This window comes from Astyanax mexicanus, chromosome 11, assembly GCF_023375975.1.
Source record: "Astyanax mexicanus isolate ESR-SI-001 chromosome 11, AstMex3_surface, whole genome shotgun sequence".
NCBI classification, from domain to species: Eukaryota; Metazoa; Chordata; class Actinopteri; order Characiformes; family Acestrorhamphidae; genus Astyanax; species Astyanax mexicanus.
Genome location: NC_064418.1, coordinates 1648023 through 1668796, shown reverse-complemented (window position 1 = coordinate 1668796; position 20774 = coordinate 1648023). Strand labels below are relative to the sequence as shown.

Here is a 20774-nt window from a genome sequence, read left to right as displayed (position 1 = left end):
TGTGAGTGTGTGTGTGTGTGTGTGTGTGTGTGTGTGTGTGTGTGTATGGTTTCACAGTGGTCACCGCGCGCCACCCTCCCCATTTTGAAGTCTGAAGGTGAAGCGGAGTGGGGTGCTTCGCCACGCCCCTTCATTTGAATGCGTATTAGCATAATGCCCCACTGAGGGAGGGAGGGGCGGGGCCAGAGAGAGAGAGAGAGAGAGAGAGAGAGAGAGAGAGAGAGAGAGAGAGAGAGAGAGAGAGAGAGAGAGATGAAAACAGAGATACAGATAGGGATAGAAAAAAAGAGAGGGAGAGAAAGCAGAGAGAGTGTGAGTGAGCAGAAAAAGGGAGAGAAAGAAACAGAGAGTAAGTGAGCAGAGTGAGAGAGAGAAAGAAAAGGAGAAAAAAGAGAAAGAAAGCAAGAGAGAGACAGAGTAAGGGAGCAGAGAGAGAGGAAAACAGGGTGAGAGAGAAGAGGAAAAGGAGAGAGAGAGATACAGATAGGGAGAGAAAGCAGAGAGAGAGAGAGAGCAGAAAGAGGGAGAGAGAGAAACAGATATTGAGGGAGCAGAGAGAGGGAGGGAACACAGAAGAGAAAAAACAGGGAGAGAGGAAGAATTAACAAAATGAGAGAGATAAAGAAAGGGGAATGAGTGAGAGAGAGAACGACAGAGGAAGAGAAACAGAGAGAGAGAAAAGAAAACAGAAGGACAGCTAAAAAAGATAAAGAAATATAAAAAGAGAGAGAGAAACAGAGAGTAAGGGAGCAGAGAGAGAAAAACAGGGTGAGAGAGAAGAGGAAAAAGAGAAAGACTAGAGAGAGAGAGGAGAGAGAAGAGGAAAAAGAGAAAGGGTAGAGAGAGAGAGAGAGAGAGAGAGAGAGAGAAGAGAGAGAGAGTATCAGTGAGTGTGTGTGAGTGTGTATCAGTCTCCAGGCTGCGCGCGGACAGCCTGCACTCCTCTCCTCTGTCCGCCTCGCCTCCTCGCGCCTCGGTTCGGGTTCAGTTGGGACTCTCTCGCGGATCGGATGGATTTCCCGCTCCTCGCGGTGCTGCTGCTGCTGCTGCTGTGCGCGCGGCGCGCGGTCCCGGAGCAGCGCGCGGTCCGCTTCGAGATGCGCGAGGAGCTGCGCCCGCCCGCGCGCATCGGCTCGCTCTCCAACGGCACGGTCGGCGCGCGCACCACATCCTTCAGGCTGGTCAGCGCGGCGACGCCGTTCCTGCGCGTGTCCGAGACGGACGGGTCGCTGATGCTGACGGAGCGCGTGGACCGCGAGGCGCTGTGCAAGAGGAGCGTGCGCGGCTGCGTTCTCGCACTGGATGTGGCGCTCGTCACGGGCGAGCGGTTTGAGCTAGTGCGCGTGGAGGTGGAGGTGTTGGACGTGAACGATCACGCTCCCGTGTTCCCGAGCGCGGAGCTCGCGCTGGAGATTTCGGAGGCTGCCCCACTGGGCACGCGGCTGCCCGTGGACCCCGCCCACGACCCGGACTCGGGCACCAACTCGGTGCAGAGCTACCGTCTGACCGGCAGTGGGCATTTTGCTGTGGAAACGATGACACGGGTGGATGGGGTCCAGTACGCGGAGCTGGTGCTGGTCAGGCCGCTGGACCGCGAGACGCAGGAGACACACCTGCTGAGACTGGAGGCGGCGGACGGTGGGCGACCACCACGTACCGGGTCCACCAACCTCACGGTGCGAGTTCTGGACTCCAATGACAACAGCCCATCCTTTGAGCGGCCTCTGTACGCTGTGGAGTTACCTGAAGATGCTGTACCTGGTCATCTGTTGCTGCAGTTGCACGCCACTGACCCGGATCAGGGCCCAAATGGACAGGTGGTGTACGACTTCGGCAAGCAGGCGGGTGCAGAAGTGAGACGGCTCTTCCGGTTGGACCGCCGCTCAGGACGCATGACTTTGGGAAACACTGTGGACTTCGAGGAGCAGGCGGTGTATGAGGTCGATGTCCAGGCGACCGATTTAGGCGCCATACCTGCACCACCCACTATCTGCAAGGTCATCATCCATCTGCAGGATGTTAACGACAATCGGCCTGAGGTTAGCGTGGCTCCAGTGGCACCGGCACCAGATGGTGCAGCACGGGTCAGTGAAGGAATTGCAATTGATGCACTAGTCGCTGTTGTGACCATCACTGACCGTGACAGCGGCGACAACGGGCGTGTAGCCTGCAACCTACAGGGGGCACACGGTCACTTCCGGTTGCGTCGCGCCTATGAAGGAAGTTACGCCATAGTGACTGCAGAAGGGCTGGACAGGGAGAAAATTTCCCAGTACAACCTGAGTGTGGTCGCTGAGGACTTTGGCACGCCACCCCTGCGCACTGTGGTCCAGTATGTGGTTGTGGTAACGGACGTCAACGACAATGCTCCAATCTTCAGCGCCAAAGTGTACGAAGGATTCATAGAGGAGAACCAGCTTCCCGGCACCTACATCACCACGGTGGTGGCCACCGACCCAGACATCGGACTTAATGGGGAAGTTTCCTATGAGCTCCTGGACAGCGAAACTAACACACCGTCACGCTTCGCCATCATGAACCAAGCAGGACATGTGTACGCTCTGCAGAGCTTCAACCATGAGGTCACGCCCAGGCTGGAGCTGCGAGTGCAGGCGAGTGATCGAGGGTGGCCACAGCTCAAAAGCAGCGCCATGCTTGTGATTAGTGTGGTGGACCAGAACGACAACGCTCCGGCTGTGATGCAGCCTGTCTTACAGAACGGATCTGCTGAGGTTCCACTGCCCAGGGATGCTGGACCAGGCTATGTTGTCACTCGTATTAAAGCAAGGGATGCTGACTCAGGATCTAACGCCCAACTCACCTACAGGCTGGCGGAGGGCACCGAATCAGGGTTTTCTATTGACCAGGACACAGGGGAGATCTACATGAGCCGGAGAGTCATTTACGACACGGACGAGGAGCCAAGAGTGACCATCACCGTCAACGACAACGGCATCCCATCCCTCACGTCCACAGTGACCATCCGCTTCGCTCTCACAGAGGGAGCCCCGTCCAACGATAACTACTACAGCGACGGCGAGAGGGAGGAGCCTGGGGACTGGGCATCTGCTGCACTTGTCCTCATCATCACCCTGACCAGCTCGTCCATCCTGCTGCTGGTCGGGATCTCTGTGTATTTCTTCTGCGGCCGAAAGAGAAAGAACCAGACGAGAGCAGTGGCGGAGACCCAGGACCCAGCGGATCAGCCCTACACTGAGAAAGAGACCAACGTGGTCTCGCTGATCTCAAACCAGACGACCAACGTGTTCGACACGCACACCCTGACCACCAGAGTCAACACAGGATCCGCAGAAATCATACACAACAGCGTGGAGGCGAGCTCGGACAATGTGGAGGCCACGCTGCTCTACAAATCAAAGTACCGGACTGGAGTGGGTCAGATGGACGTAAGTATGTGTTTCTGTGTGGGTGTTTATTATGTGTAATATGTCGGTGTGTGGGGTTGAACTTTTTTGCAAATTTATTAATGAAAAGTGTTGAGACAGATTGTTTTTATTTATTATTATATCTTGCTGTCAAAAGGATAATAATATAATAACTACATAAATATAAGCACTATTCAACATTTTTGAATAGTGCAAAGAGAACTCCTTAAACCAGCATCAGCAGGAGAAGCTGTGAATTGTGAACAGAAAGCACTAGTGCTGTAGATGGCAGTGTGTGTCCTTTACTCTCTGCATGTGGATTAGTCTTGCCATTGACTCACTATACAGCACAATTTTCATAGAAATGATAAAATATTTGCCTATTTATTCCTGCAATATAGTGCAAAAATGATAAAGAGTACAATGTATTTCATATTTAAACAATTGGAAGTCCAATAAATCAAGCAAAATAAAGCAATAGTTATGAAGATGATAATATTTTTGTAGTCCAATGCAACTGGATTCAGAACTGTTTCATTTATTATTTAATCTTACTCAGATGCTAAGTTATGAGGTGTTGTAAGGTGTTATCTTGTGAGTGTGAGCTGAATGGGACTTTCAGTTTCCAAAGCTGTGCAGATACAGTATTTAACATTCCATAATCCACAGTGTCAATCAATTGTGTATCAGGAAATATGATAATGTTATATAAAGAATGATCCTCAGTGCAGTGGGTAGTAATGCAGGAAATGCATGGATGAGTCATTAATCTGTTCACACGGACAATTCTAGCCAGACACTGCCAGTTCTGATCATTACCAACCACAGCTCTGTCCACTGTGAGTGGTAACTCACTCCTACTATCTATTATTTTGTTAGTCGACTAATCTGATGATTATTTTTTCGATTAGTCGATTAGTCAATGATTATTTCTGCCATGTCCTCCATCTGTAAAAATGATAGAAACAGCTGAACATGAGTTTTACCCCTTCGATTATGTTCATTTGTCAGGTCAGGGTCATTTTGAACTAGTAATTATCCAAAACATGTCTGAAACAAGCAGTGTGAATATTTTTTTTCTAACTCCATTTCTAATTATTCTATAAAGATTTAGTGCAATGGTGTTACTTACCTCTAACAGGTAATGCTTAAATTAGGATAATTCACTCGTTTTCCTAAAAAAATACATGTTTAAACTTTTTTAATGTTTTACTACTTTATTACTTTTGAAAGACAAACATGTAAAACAATAGTTTTACATAACATTAAAAAAACATAACATTGAAATTTAGTTTTAGTTTTAGTTTTAGTTTTTGCAGGGGACGGTGGTTGCAAATATGGGAGATGAACATTTTTTACATTATGTGTTGAATAAACTAATCAAGGCAAGCAGAAGGAAATTCATACTGAAAAAAAAAACACTTATATGTATTAAATAACTATTTTTCCTAGATCTTCAAACTTTAAAATGAGTCAAATTGACCCGGAACACAACAGGAGGGGGTTAAGAGGCATTTAATTGTCTAGATGTTGTTAAAACATGGAAATTACTGATATTTAGTGGTTAAAAATGTAATCTGTTGAGTTTGGGCACTTTTGGAGACACAGATTAAGTTGAGTGTAAACTGTGTGAGCGAGACATTTAGCCTTTTATCTCCCATTGTTAAATTAAAATAAATAACAAATTTAAATAATCGTCATTGTCGATTATATCGACTAATCGTTGCAGGCTTACTCATAGTCCACTGAACCACCATCTGCCTCTGTTAAATGCATCGGTTAAAGTCAGTAACCACTTCCTGACTGTCTGTCCGTCTGTCTGTCCGTCCACAGGGTTATTCCACACTTCCTGGGTACGGCAAAGACAGCACACGCCCCATAACTGTGTGGAAGGGGAACTCCATGGTGACCGTTGCGGCACGCGACCCACATATCAGCGGCAAGGACAGCGGGAAAGGTGACAGCGACGTCAACGACAGCGATTCGGATATCAGTGGAGAGGGAGCCAAAAAAGATTACTCTACTTATAAAGGTTAGTCGAGCATGCTACTACGAAGGCCCAATCAAACTGTAGAATACGTTTAATATCTCATTAATATACTGTAACACTGGTGAACATGAAACTAGGGTTAGCATGCAGAATCAGCACTAGTTGGTTCTTGTTGGATACGCTATGTTTTTTTTTCCTTTGGATAAGTGCGAGTATGAGCTCATTCATGCTGCAGATTAGCTTGGATCAGAACAAGCCTGTTGTTGTTTTATTCACATCAGAAAAAGGATTACAATGCAAAATTCTTGATCAGGATATGACTTTTTTAACAATGTTATCGATTATGAATAAATAAATATCTATAAACATACAGCTCTGGAAAAAAAATTAAGATCCCACTTAAGTTTCTCAATCAGTTTCTCTGATTTTGCTATTTATAGGTTTATAAAATGAGTAAAATGAGCATTGTTGTTTTATTCTATAAACTACAGACAACATTTCTCCCAAATTACAAATAAAAATATTGTCATTAGGGCATTTATTTGTTTTTTGCAGAAAATAAGAAATGGCTGAAATAACAAAAAAGATGCAGAACTTTCAGACCTCAAATAATGCAAAGAAAACAAGTTCATATTCATAAAGTTTTAAGAGTTCAAAAATCAATATTTGGTGGAATAACCCTGGTTGGTTTTTAATCACAGTTTTTTTTCATGCATCTTGGCATCCTGTTCTCCTCCACCAGTCTTACACACTGCTTTTGGATAACTTTATGCTGCTTTACTCCTGGTGCAAAAATTCAAGCAGTTCAGTTTGGTGGTTTGATGGCTTGTGATCATCCATATTCCTTATGATTATATTCCAGATGTTTTCAATTTTGTAAAATCAAAGAAACTCATCATTTTTAAGTGGTTTAGAGTTGTATAAATGATCTTTAGTTAGATCACTTTCATTACAGATCAGGTAAAACAGTAAACAGTAAATGCGTAGACATGAACAAGTGAGGATCATGTTATTAATAGAGCTGAGCAGATTGAAGAGGAGAGACAGCAGACGCTTGAGGGACTGTGGAATAGGTTAAGTACATGTTCAATAAAAATCCCCCATGATATCGATGCCACTGATCCCAGATAATGTACAGTAAACTTCAGTCTACACAGGATAATCAATAGCATGTCTCCAAACTCCAGGACCTATAAATCCCTCACTTCCTGCAGGCTTTTAGCACTAACATGCTTCATTTATGCTCGATATATTTGACTTGTTGTGGTTTTGTCTCACAGTAATGCATCCAGCAGTTGCTTTTGCTTAAACCAGACCTTCTTAGCTACTGTTTGAATCCCAAAAGAGATGTGAAGCGGTGGAGGAGCAGACAGGGTACACAGATAATGATCAGTCTGACAGCTGGTCGCAACAAATTTCCTGTGTAAGGGTTTAAATGAGCTGCTGCTACGGTGCACAAAACTGTCATAAGCCCTATCTGGAAGGGGATTAGTTTCTCAGGGGGTTCTGGGGTAATTTCTCTCTCTTTTATGAGGTTTTTTTTATCCTCTGTGATTTTATTCCCGTCCAGAACGATCATGTACGTGTTTTTCTCAGACGTCCTCTGAGAAAATTACAGGCTGAATTATCTACTGTTTTTCTCTGAACTCCGTGCTCCTCTGCCAATTTTAGTCCTGTCCAGACGCACATCTCTGAGTTTCGTCTCCTCGTCTTTAATAAAATAGCTATTTGTCCACTGCAGCACACCGTAATTACTGTACACTTTGGGTGCGTGTTTCCATGGAGATCCGCGTTAAAAAGACAACAGCGAGTGGAAATGGAGGAGCTACTGAACGTCGTGATGTCATGTGACCGAGAAAAAAGCATAAAAAAACTCACTAGCCCTCCTGTTTTTTCAATTTTCTTATACTTTTAAAATGAAAAAAAAATTAAAACTGTTACACAGAGAAGGAATTGTTTAGCTGCAGTGCTATTTGGAAAGAAAATAACAGTTCCAAAAAATAAGAATTTATACTGATATAGGCAATATTTATTGATATTTATGTTATGCTCAATAGAAGCAGTGTAGAAATATTTTGGGAAAAATCTGAGTGGGATGGATTACTGCAAGACGCCATTAGGAACCTCTACAATTCAATGCTGAAATTTTGGGTTACGATTCGTCTCTAAGAGCAGGCCCTTTAATTATTAAGAGTTTATTTTGAGCGCCAAAAAAATTGAGGATCTTTGCTCATTTTAGTAAGCGAAGCCAAAGGAACCAATTTCCAAAAAAGGCATCATTAATGTAATGTAAGTTTAATAGAGATATTATGGCTGCACTATGTAATGTTCCAGCATTGATATTGATGCATATACAGTAGCAATCAAAAGTTTGGACACATCTTTAATATTTTCCTACATAGTAAATGAATAGTGAAGTGATATATCAGATTATGAAGGAACACATACGGAATCATGTAGTAACTTAAAAGTGTTTTAGGAAGCATTTAGGAGCTCTTATCTGGGGAGCTGATTGTTAACTTCCGTTTGTTTCTGAGGCTAGTAACTCAAACTTATCTTGTACAGCAGAGGAAACTCTTGGTCTTCCTTTCTTAGGGCAGTCCTGATGAGTGCCAGTTTCATCATAGCATTTGAAAGTCTTTGTGATTGCATTTAGGAATACTTTTAAAGTTCTTGAATTTAACTGTATGTGCACACAGTTCTCATTTTACACGACAATCTACCATATTAATGATTATATATACCCCATATCATTTATTTCATGATAAAATCATAATTATAAGTGATCAATTACCCTTATTTATTTAAATACAGTCATTAATACACAGAAAGCAATATTAACATCATGACATGTTGGATCATTGATGTCTATATCTTGATATTGCAATGTTATTTTTTTTTCAGTACCGTGCAGCGTACAATACCTAATAGATATTAGTTGTCAAATAAATATCAGTCTATTTTTGTATTTATTTACTGTACCTGCAATCCGACACTTCCTTTCTCTGTGCATGTAAATAAGTGTTCTGTATACTGTATAAGGCTCTACTCTACTGTAATAAAGGTAATACCGCTACTCTAAAGCTCTGTACGGATATAGAGGAGGGAAAAGTCCTGCCGTGAGGAAACTGAAGGCTTCATCTGTCGTCACTGTGAGCTTTTGGCCCGGTGTGTGTCTGTAGACGATCTGTTAGCGGTAGGGTCAGTGGGGCAGTGGTGAGTCATCGTTAGCCCAATATGCTAAAGCGCCGCTTGGCAAGTGCAAATGAAACCGAGCCACAAAGGGACGAATGGAAGAGACTTTAAAATGAAGGGATTTGACATCAGCTCTGTTCCACAGGGAAAGAAAGAGAAAGAGAGAGAATGAGTCACCGTGAATCTGCTGCTGGCTTTGACTGACACTGTGTTCTGGTGAAGTTCTCACTCTCACTGTCCTGATTAGTCCAGAAGATGATAATATTAGCATTGGGATTAAACTGTAATAGTCTGGGTTTTGAGATACAGTAACTGAAATGATATTAGGTTTTGTGCAGTGCTGTTCTCCTATAGAGTCTACCTTCTGGTGACATCAACTACATCCAGTGCTGTTGGGCGAGAGATCTACAAGGACACGTGGTTTTAAAGAGGCTTTCTTTTAGGGACACAGTTAAGTTCTCCATCTATTTACACCTGATTTCGCTTAATAATATATTGTTTATGACCCCTGACTATAAAGGCTATTATGTGGGGTCTGTATACTATAGGTGGCCTAACTGGGAGATAGAACATTTTGTTTGTAGGTTCCATGTTTTTCCAGTGATGGGCCCAATGGGTCTGTGGTGGGAAAATGTATTAACATGGGTCCGATCTGAGTTGTACACTGCATATGTGGCCTATATGGGATCCATGTCAGATTAGGGTGGGCTGCAATGATGGGGCACATTAGAGAAGCCCAAGAAACATCACATTTAAAAACTCACTCAGAGCTCATGACCACCTAAAATCCACAAATAGCCCATATTAGACCCATAAGCTTGTTGGCTGGGGGTTCTTAGTGGTTCCTCATGGTCTTAGTGAAGTTTTCCTTGAGTTTTAGGGCCTTTCCACACTAGCCATTTGGGTGCATTAAGCACAAATGCTTTGTGATGTCCCCAACCTGAAAATGAACAATTATTCAACTCGTCAAAATTCTGGTTTATGTTAAACCAAATGGGCATTTTTCATATGTTTGACCTCTCATTGCTCCAAAATGCTACAGTAATATCATTTGATATTTATATCATTAATAGTATAGAAAGGCTTCTTTAAGAATGTAATGGTGTCACTTGATATTAACTTGGTTTGCTGGTTTCGTAAGACTCTAAAATCTGATTTATTCAAAATCAAATCAACGTGTTTTCGATTACTCCAAAATACTACAGTAAAATCACTTGCAATGTTTAAGCTTAATGGTATGGAATGTGCTGTATGTGGATTTATTGGTGTCACTTGATATTAGTTTGCTGGTTTAATAGGACCTTAAAATCTGGTGTTTATGCAAAATCAAATGGACATCAAATTGCTACAGTAATACCACTTAAAACATATACCTCAAATACAAATTTAGTGGAGTGATTTGATAATATTATTTTATAGAAGTCTATATACAACCAAATGTATTTAATTTTGCCATGCCATTATTCCTTTCATCATTCCTACAATAATATAATTTGAAACTTATATGCATATTACTATGGAAAGTGTTTTTTCAGCATTTTCTTCTATAATAAGATTTTTAATTGTGGTCTGTACATAACGCAATGTTTAAAATATAGTAGATTTAACCTGAAAACAGGTGTATTTTATTTTAGTAAGAGAAAGGTACACTGTTCTACAGATACAGATTAGTTGTTAGTTAGTTGGTTTTGTGGTGTATGTTCGTTGATTAAACCTTGTAAAACTCTTTTACGTTTTCAGTCTCTGTTCAAGAAGTGAGCGCAGCTTCGCCCCCAACAGTTTTACGGTTTAGATGGGCACTATATTTAGCAAATATCTTCTTCTTTTTTTTCTTGAGCAAATATGTTAGTTTTGTAATGCTAATATCTATTATATCTATTGTTTGTTGCGCCACTGGGCACTTGGTGCCCTACATGCAAAGCATGACCCAGGGTGGGTTACCAGTGAGTACCAGGACTGCTCCTAGACTCTTAGGGGTTTCAGCATCTTGGCATCTTTTATTAGGTTTTCTCATGATCATTTACAAATAACTTTTTGACTGCTTGAATTGATCTTGAATTGTTAGATTAGTAAAGCTCAGAAAATGATACCAAATCAACAAAATCAGCAAAATGATGTTTTGTTTCCTTGGCGAATCCACTGAGATTTACTATAATTCCTGTTTGTTCTGTCGTCTCCAGGGCTTTGGGCGTGCACCAGCGAGTGCCGGATCCTGGGTCACTCAGACAGATGCTGGAGTCCATCAGCCACTCGGGCCAGCGGCGCCCGGCACCTGTCCACGTTCTCCCGGGCCGCCCCGTCCCCTCTGAACAGCCGGCAGGGACCCGTCTACTACGAGAGCCAGGCGTCCCGGACGGCGGCCCTGCAGAGCGTAGCGGAGAGCCAGCAGAGCCAGTGTGATTACATCCACATCTGCTCTCCACAACCGCAGAGGAGAAAAGACAGCGAGGAGATGGAGACGTTCACGCACTCAACAAAACCCATCCCAGCCAACAGTCCCCGGAGGTTCACGGACGCGTGACCGAGTAACGTGTTCTGATCTGTTTGACTGTACACGTGGCATTTTGTATATATAGAGTATATTTTTTACTGAAAATATATCGACTTTTCATGTTTTCCTATTTTTCATGGCATGTTTAGCTAGGCTACGTTTCCAAAACACAACCCCGTTTCCAGGTCGGTCGTGAGAACTTCACGTGGGCGACAGCGTGTTGATAAATGTGATTGTATTTGTATTACATTTGGTCACTGTGTTTCTGTAATAAACATTTTCAAGAAAGCTGTGTGAACTGTGTTCTGTAACTTACAGTTTCTGAGACTGGTGACTAAGATGAACTTATTCGATCCTGTGCAACAGAGGTAGCTCTTTGCGGTCCTGATGAGAGCCAGTTTCACCATAATGTTTTATAATGGTCTGTGGATCTGCACTTGAGGAGATTTTCAATTTTTTATAATAATTATAATAATTATAATTATTTGCAGCCCTTGTTCATAAATAAAGAGATTTATCGAAAGTTACACTAGACACGGGATCCATCTATCTGTTTTCTGTGAAGCAGTTGAAAGTGTTTGTTGGCTCCATTAACCTGCATAAAACCACTCTGACACCTCACCTGTCGTGCCCCACCAGAGCCCGACCAGCTAAATCAGTTGAAGAAATGCTATTTTAGTCCTTTAGCTGAGATTCTCAGACAGTACACAGCAGGATTAGCCAGCAGACTTTGTCTGAGGGAGGGATCTGTACCTACTGTCCATGGCAAGTCAGCAAATGTAGTAAATAAGTAAATAATATAAGTAAATAATATATTTTTTAAACAACTGGTTGATCCTCCTTTGGCAGCAGTTGCAAATCAGACCTGCACAACGGTCAGGAGGAATTTTGGACCATTCCAATGTTTTTTTGGACAGCAGTGGCTTCCTCCGTGATGTCCTTCCATGAACCCCCTTCTTGTTTAATGATTCTTCCTCACCTCATTGATCATTCTGCGCTTTGCTCTTGTAGTCACCTTTATAGGACGTCTCTCTTGCCATGGACACATGCATATCAAGGCTTTTAGAGATACTTTTGTAACCCTTTCCAGCTTCAAGCAAGTCAACCATTCTTGAACGTAGGTCTTCTGAGAGCTTGATCTCTTGTGTGAAGTATGATTAACATCAAGCAATGCCTCTTAGGAACAGCTTAAAACTCAAAACTGGTGGTTTTTGTGTGGTATTAGTTTAAGCAGACGGTGTTTGTCTATTGTTGTGACAATGTTAAAAGTGTTGAAGATCAGAACAGATTAAATGACCAATTTATGCAGAAATCCAAGCTATCCCAATAGGTTTACATACTTTTCTTGCAACTGTAGTTCAGAGCAAATGGAAAAGTCAGAAAGTTTAGATTAAGAAAGCTGGGTGTGAAATCCCCATGACCCTTCTGTAGGAGTATTATTAACCCTCTGAGGTCTGTAAGCTGTTGACTGAAGGAAGTCCTTAAAATGTTCTGCAGTATTTAGTGAGCAGAGCGCTCCGTCTCCGGGAGAGAGGTGCAGTTTACATGGAAAAAAACCTGCTGGCGTTCACAACACCTTGCACGGAAGTGTCAGACTGAGGCGTCTGAGTCTGAGGACTCGTGAGGACTGAGTGGATGTCTGTGGGGAGGCGCTGGTTTGTACTCTGTCACCTGAACGCCAGCAGGACAGACAGCAGGACTGAGATGCTGCTGGTGAGCTTCAGTCAGATGTGTCCAGAAAAGTGGGTGAGCTCTGCGATGGAGGACAGCTCCGAGAAAAATCCAGCAACTTCTGAAGCTCCAGGAGATGTAGAACAAGCTTTGCTGCCAGTAGGTTGTCTACTTTTCATTTTTATTTTTATTTATTTTTCAACATACAGTTTGGGTTTATTCATCCAGGCTGTAAAGTCCTATAATGTCTAGAGTAGCAGTCAAGGGTTTCAGCCTATTGGATATAAAGAGGATATAAAGAGTCTAAAAAACACATTAATACAAATATACAGCTCAGGAAAAAAAGAGAGCACTTAAAAATGATGAGTTTCTTTGATTTTACCGAATTAAAAACCTCTGGAATATAATCAAGAGGAAGATGGATGATCACAAATGATCATAAAGTTATCCAAAAGCAGTGTGTAAGACTGGTGGAGGAGGAGAACATGATGCCAAGATGCATGAAAAAAACTGTGATTAAAAACCAACCAGGGTTATTCCACCAAATATTAAAACTTTATGAATATAAAAAATGAATATTTTCTGTAAATAAATGCTCTAAATGAATATTTTTATTTGGAATTTGGGAGAAATGTTGTCTGTAGTTTATAGAATAAAACAACAATGTTCATTTTACTCAAACATAAACCTATAAATAGCAAAATCAGAGAAACTGAAGTGTGACCTTCATATTTTACAGAGCTGTAGGAATTTTAATGCTATAAAATATTAACTCCCACAATGCATTTTCTAATGTAATTAAAAGCACCATATTGCTTGAGGCTCCCAAATGCCTTGAAAAAACCAACTGTCTAAGGCACTGCCACTATGATTAGGAGATCACTGATTCGAATCCCAGTCTTGCAGCTCGCCATCAGCTGCCGGAGCCCTGAGAGAGCACAATCAACCTTGCTCTCTCTGGGTGGGTACAGTAGATGGTGCTCTCTCTTTCCCTTCATCACTCCTTCTAGGGTGATGTGGATCAGCACAAGGCTGCGTCTGTGAGCTGATGTATCAGAACCGGGGAAGAAAATGGGATAAAAATGAAAAATAAAATAAAAAAGGGATTTACTGCAGACTCTTTGTAGAGTTTGAATTTGTTCACAGTTCTAATATTATAAAGTGTTTAAAGACTTTAGAACAGAGGTCGATGTGCCCAAACCTTTGACTGGTGCTGATATACAGGTTCAGGTCTTTAAACTAGGTCAGCATTTATTCCAGTTGTGTCTGTAGACTCTTTTCCTCACTGTGTGTCAATAAGGTTTGCAGTGCTGCAGGTTTGAAGCCGCTGGGGAACAGCTGTCTCTGGAGAACCGGAGTGACGGTGCTCATCATCGGAGCGGCGCTCATCCTGCTCGGAGCCGCCGGAGCTTTCCACCTCTGGAAGAACGACGGGAAACAAGTAGGTGCTGCTTCTCCTCCTGGCCCAGAATGAAGGAGCTCGTTCAGCAGTATGATGCAAGTTCTGTGAGCTCTGCCGGGTGAGGAAACTCACACTCCTGCTGTAGAGAGGAAGAGTGGAACAGTAGAGTATTGTCTGGCTTGGACTAAATTTACATTATTAAACATTTATTTTTGAGTAGTTTTTTTGTACAACAAGAATGCTTAGCTCTTAAAATCCAGCCATTCTGGTGAAATATCTCCTCAGGTCATGTTCTGAACAAACACATTGTGTAGAATTTGTTTTACACTAAAGGGTTTGGTTGTCTGGAAAGTGTTAACAGACTGAATAAATCTATAGTTACACTAAGAATCAAATATACACATTTTCTCCCATTTACCCCCAATTTAGGCAATCAGCCGATGCATGTTTTTGGGAATGGAAGCTTGCGATGCTAATGTAGCTAACTAAGTAATGGGAGTTCATACCCCCGGGGCATCAGGCACTGTGTGAGTAGAGGCAGAGTCGAGGAAATTACAGCAGAGATCTCGCTGCTGCAGAAATGTGAGAATGAGATTTGATGTAGCTTCATTCTGTGTATTTTCTTTAAGCAGCCTTTAGTTTATTTTCAGCCTTTTTTATTATTTTCCTGACCTGTTTCTCTGTCTTTTCCTCTGTGCTGCTGTAACATTGCAAATTTCACCATTGTGGGATTAATAAAGGATTATATTATCTTAACTTATCTTAAAAAAAATAGTATGATATCATTGCTGTTTTATGACAGAGTCAAAGGAACGTTTACCAAAGAGCAAAAGAGCCTTGGTGGCCAACAACCTTCGAAAGGTCAGGGGTTGATCCTAGCCAATGGTTAATGTCACTGAGGTGTTGAGAAAGGTTACAGTTTCTTTCACCCGCCTGACATTATCGATGCATTTTCATGCATTTCATGCATAGTCTTAAAGCTATAGGACCCTACCTATATTAGCAAATACGAAAAACTGCAATTTACCAAATAAGGTTGATCAAATTTACCCTGTGATAGAAATGAGACCCTTTATTCTCGTATTTCTGATGTCAGCAGGTGATCAGTCTTCACTACAGTATTAGAATCAATGGAAAACCAGCAGATGCTTCAATGGAAATCGACTCTAAGAACAACCTGGAGAAAACACGGACAGGCAGTGAGGACGGAGAGGCAGTGGAGGTTCACGATTTTAAAGCAGTGAGTAAGCTGATCTGCTTGAGTTTTTGCACCAGGAGCAAAGCAGCATAAAGTTGTCCAAAAGCAGTGTGTAAGACTGGTGGAGGAGAACATGATGCCAAGATGCATGAATAAAATTGTGATTAAGATTTCTGAACTCCCATAATCCTCTCTTTTTGTTCCACTAAAGGGAATCACCGCAGTCTGGTTTACAGGAGAACACAAGTGTTACATCAGATCTCAAACTAGAGATAAACTGCCTGAGCTGGAGACGCTGGGAGAGCGGGACTCTGTAACCTTAGAGCTGGTAAGATCAGTTTAAAAGCTTCACTTTCTGACACTCAAAGAACTAAATTATCTAGAATACAAAGTAAACACCAAAATCTCCCATTTTAGACAATAAATACATTAAAAACTCTCTGTAGGAGTCAGTAGCAGTTCCTAATATGAATAAAATTAGGATTAGGGAAATGTTTTTAGAGTTAGTTTCAGGACCAGATTTAGGTTTAGGACTATACCTGTGTTTTGGACCATGGTGAAGGAGATAAAGACTCCTCCAAAAGTATTGGAACACTGAGATCAATCCCTTTATTTCTGCTGTAAACTAAATAACCATTTGAGTTTGAAAATAAAAGATAGATATAAAACAAAATATCATATTTCACCTTTTAATTTCCAGGTATGTATATCTAGATCTGATACACAGTTTAGAAGATTTTCCACCTTTTGTCTGAATCCACCCATTTCTCCTTTTCCGTTGTACCATCAGGACGAGATGTTGCCGCAGAAACCGGATGAAGATCCTGTGGTCTGGGTAGCATCTCAGGAACCAGTTAAAGACAAGCAATTCCTGAGCCCCCAGATCCTGAAGCAGTGCAGAGATCTTCCAGTTTACTGGCTTCATCCGACTCACCCAAAGAGTATTTCCTAATTATTCTCTTCAGTTAAACCTTGTAACAACCAATGAAAGCTTATATATCACCAATTAGCATGGGCATCATCAATAACTATAGCACTGATCTAGTAGAGAACATGCACTTTTTCTCAAAGAGATTCTGGAGCATTGCTATTGGTCCATTAATCATGAAATTCTACCACAATATAAAGAACAACCCATTCTAGAGAATTCTGGAGTATTGCTATTGGCCCATGCATCAAAAACTCTACCACAATATATAGAATACGTCATTGTGGAGATTTCTGAAGCATTGCTATTGGGTCATTAATTATAAAATTCTACCACAATATCATAAACTAGTCATTCTGGATCATTTGAAAGCATTGCTATTGAGCCATTAATCATAAAATTCTAATGCAATATAACGAACAAGTCATTCTAGAGAATTCTGGAGCATTGTTATTGGGCCATCAATAAAAAAAATCTGTAGAAATACAAAGAAAAAGTCGATCTTGAGAATTCTGGAGCATTTCTATTTGGCCATCAATCATTAAATTCTACAAAAATACAAAGAACAAGTCATTCTGGAGGTTTCTGGAGCATTGCTATTGGTCCATTAATTCCAAATTCTACCACAATATAAAGAACAAGTAATTCTGGAGTAACTCTTTACTTTATCTTATTCAGAATCTTTGTGTTTGTTGGTGAAGCAGGAAGGAAGAGGCGTCAGATTGAAGTGGAGGAGTTTGATGAGAGAGAAGCGAATGTGAAGAACGATACTGGAAGCCCAGGTCCAGGGGAGGAGAACCTGGAATCAGGATCTGCAGGATCTGCATATAATCCTGAAAATCCTTATCATGTGAGACCCATTCTACAACAGTTGACTGTCTCATTTTTATTATCATAATAAAGACATATATAAGATAAAAATATGTAAAGCATGTTAATAAATGTTAAAAAATACAAAAGTAACATATTTTCTCGCAAAAAACTGAAAGTGCAACAGAAAAATAACGTTTTACAGCACAATAAATATAATTTAACCATGTTAATCACCAAATAAACACCAGAAAAACCTTTCTCTCATTAAAAAGAGTTAGAATTAGAGGATTAGAATTTAGACTTCCATAAGACAAGAAACTCTAAGGACTATCAGATCACACCACTAAAATCTTGAATAACACTAGCAATAGTAATCATAATATACAGCTCTGGGAAAAAGAGAGGACTTAAAATGATGAGTTTCTTTGATTTTACCAAATTAAATTAACTTGTTTTCTTTGCATTATTTGAGGTCTGAAAGCTCTGCATCTTTTTCTCATTTTCTGTAAATAAATGCTCTAAATGAGAATATTTATATTTGGAATTTGGGAGAAATGTTGTCTGTAGTTTATAGAATAAAACAACAATGTTCATTTTACTCAAACATAAACCTATAAATAGCAAAATCAGAAAAACTGATTCTGTATGTTTTAAGTAAGAATACTGTAAGGCTGCTGAATTAGGATCAGATAATGAATTAATTGATTTGTAAAAGAAGAAATTGTGATTTTGTTTTTGTTGTATCTTCTTCTACAGAGGAAGCAGGATAGTGAGGTGGGAAACATGGTGTTCGACGCCCTCCTGGATCACCGTGGAATCTGCTGTAGTGAATGCCAGCGTGGGCACACTCACTGTGAGCGTATCTGTGAGCCGCTGGGTGGTTACTGGCCGTGGCCCTATAACTACCGGGGCTGCCGCGTGGCCTGCAGACTCATAATGCCCTGCCGCTGGTGGGCCGCCCGCATGCTGGGGCTCGTCTAGACCTCCAAAACTACTCACAACTACTCACAACTACTCAAAACTACTCACAACTACTCAAAACTACTCACAACTACTCACAAATGCATATCACTGCTCTCCAATTAAACATGTGTGTAGCATTCTCTATTGTTTGAGCCAATACAGTGTCTTTAAAAGTATGTATACCCTTTGATTTTTCTATTTATAGGTTTATGTTTGAGTAAAATGATCATTGTTGTTTTATTCTATAAACTACAGACAACATTTCTCCCAAATTCCAAATAAAAATATTGTCACTTAGAGCATTTATCTGCAGAAAATGAGAAAAAGATGCAGAGCTTTCAGACCTCAAATAATGCAAAAAAAAAACAAGTTCATATTCATAAAGTAATTTTAAGAGTCCAGAAATCAATATTTGGTGGAATAACCCTGGTTGGTTTCTAATCACAGTTTTAAACTTGCATCTTGGCATCATGTTCTCCTCCACCAGTCTTACACACTGCTTTTGGATAAGTTATGCTGCTTCACTCCTGGTGCAAAAACAAGCAAGTGGCAAACTTTACAAATATTGAGCTTCTTTGATTTACAACATTGAAAACCTCTGGAATATAATCAAGAGGAAGATGGATGATCACAAGCCATCAAAAATGAACTGCTGGAATTTTTGCACCAGGAGTAAAGGCATAAAGTTATCCAAAAGTAGTGTGTAAGACTGGTGGAGGAGGACATGATGCCAAGATGCATGAAACGAACAAGGGATTAAAAACAAGGGTTTTGCATAACTTTGTGCCTTCAATCCTGGTGCAAAAACAAGAAAGTATCAAATTTACAAATGTTAAGTAATGACTGGAACTGTCTTTTTAACTGTTTTTATATTATTAAATTAAAGGTATTCACAAGCAATCAAATTGTGTGTGAATAATTATGTTCATATAGCAAGCATTGATATAACTTCATTTATTTGTTAGCACAACAATGTTTTTTTATTTCTTACAAAGTTTCTAGTAAGTTGAATTACAATGTGTAATGGTTTCCAATACAGTGGCCACTGAGAAGAAGAGCAAAGTAGGGGTTTCTAATAAAGGGGCCACTGAGAAGAAGAGCAAAGTAGGGGTTTCCAATAAAGTGGCCAGTGAGGGGGCACAAGAAAGGGGTTTCTAAAAAGGTGACTAGTGAGTAGAAGCACAAAGGTAGGTGTTTCTTATAACGTGTCCATTTGTGGTTCCAACAATGTGGCTATTATGTGGAACTTTTTTCACAAAGTGAGCTGCACTACTATTGAGTGCACGACTGTTTTACTCACTACCTCTGCCCTTTCCGAAGCTGCAGTGTGTTTTTTTTAGCAGTTGTTAAGCTTTTAAGTTCAAATCCAGTCCTAACACAGAAAGATGTGTGCATGTGAGATGTTAAAGGTGGATTCAGTCAGGGATGATTGGTGTCTGGCGAAACCAGATTATTTCCAGTTCTCTGTGGTGTAGGCACTAATCTCGCAGTTTAGCTCAGTATCGCTAGTCGGCCAGCCGCTAATTAAACCAGGAATTAGCAGGCAGGGGTATTAGGGGAGGCTTTTTAATGAGATTTAAAGCGGCTGGGTCTCCTACACTTGGTCCGTGAAAGGTTTAAGAGGGCGATTGCAGCGCCTCAATTGTGGGGTTTTTTTGCATGCTTTTCAGCCAGATTGAAGTAGCATCTCACTTTTACCGAGCTTCTCACGAGAGCCCGTCTCAATCTCGCTTCTATCGCATGCGGTAATTGGTCGCATTTCACAGATGGCTGTGTAACGTGTAACAAACAGCACAATGGTAAAGGGCGATATGCGCGGCGGCTCTGCTTTGTCGGTGCTAAACAGAGGAAAACAAAAAGCGTCTTTCTGCACACGGTAAAGCCAATTAGCTTAGCGAGATGTTACACCGTTGTTTCGGCAGCGTGCGAAGGTTGGGAGCGAGCTTTTTGTGGGAGGGATAAAAAGCAGCAGGGATGAAAAGCGTCGGCGGCCCTTTGTAGAGCGAGGAGATGTGGGAAGGTGCCCAAGCCTTTTCCTGCGGGCTCTGACGGATCCACTGATGTGCGACTAACGCAAGCTGAGCGCCCAAGCCACTGAGAACAGACGTCTCAATAAAAGATGACATTTCAGATAAAAAAGAGAGAGATCCCGAGCCCCTGAATTATTCGCAGGCAGGCCGGCCGGTCGGTGGGATCGCGGCCTTACTTATTTATTTGCTCTCTGAAAGAAGTTTGTGTCGCACGGCGCAGCGGCAGAGAGGGCCATATCAATCGCCAGAATCGTCTCTCCGACAGAATAACATGATGCTAAGTAGACGTTTGCAGAGGAATCATTTTCGTGGCAGGAGCTTCATTCGGCAGTGTTGCATGCAGGGAGAACAGGGGAGGGCCGTTCCAGAGCCAAAGCGTCTCGGCGGGGGGACCTGAACAACACCGCTGGAAATCAAATTGACTTTGGCATGCAGTGTCCGAGAATGGCCATGTCAGAACTGAGCAAATTCACATCGCCTCGGGCCAGCGGTTGGCATCTCTGCCATTATATTTAGCTTCAGTTTTTTTACCGTGGGTCATGGAGAGGGATGATTGTCTTCATGTTTCAGAGCAGGACACAACTTTAGCTCTTCAACTTTGATTTGCATGTGGCGATCTCTGACGGTCTGCGCAATTCATCTTTGCAACAATTATGGTCAAGCTTTTGCCGAGCTTTTAGCAAGCGACGATTAATTAGCGTCACTCG

At 41.6% G+C, this 20774-nt stretch overlaps 2 protein-coding genes across 4 annotated transcripts; both read left to right on the top strand.

Moving 5' to 3' along the window:
- The first annotated feature begins 274 nt into the window (after positions 1-274).
- On the top strand, positions 275-11350 carry si:ch211-199f5.1 (protocadherin-8). Its single transcript, XM_022665667.2, has 3 exons — positions 275-3407; positions 5220-5418; positions 10752-11350. Exons 1-3 carry the CDS (start codon positions 1011-1013, stop codon positions 11090-11092), a joined length of 2937 nt encoding a protein of 978 aa, XP_022521388.2. The 5' UTR covers positions 275-1010; the 3' UTR covers positions 11093-11350.
- Positions 11351-12668: 1318 nt separating this feature from the next.
- On the top strand, positions 12669-18928 carry cnmd (chondromodulin). 3 transcript variants are annotated; one of them, XM_022665659.2, is made up of 7 exons: positions 12669-12892; positions 14034-14174; positions 15235-15375; positions 15545-15661; positions 16124-16274; positions 16963-17111; positions 17831-18928. In XM_022665659.2, the coding sequence occupies exons 1-7, from the start codon at positions 12698-12700 to the stop codon at positions 18053-18055; spliced, it is 1119 nt and encodes a 372-aa protein (XP_022521380.2). In that variant the 5' UTR covers positions 12669-12697; the 3' UTR covers positions 18056-18928. The 3 variants fall into 3 exon arrangements, with proteins under 3 accessions (XP_022521380.2, XP_022521381.2, XP_022521379.2); XM_022665660.2 differs by having other exon boundaries at positions 15232-15375; positions 16966-17111; XM_022665658.2 differs by having other exon boundaries at positions 15232-15375.
- Positions 18929-20774: the final 1846 nt, after the last annotated feature.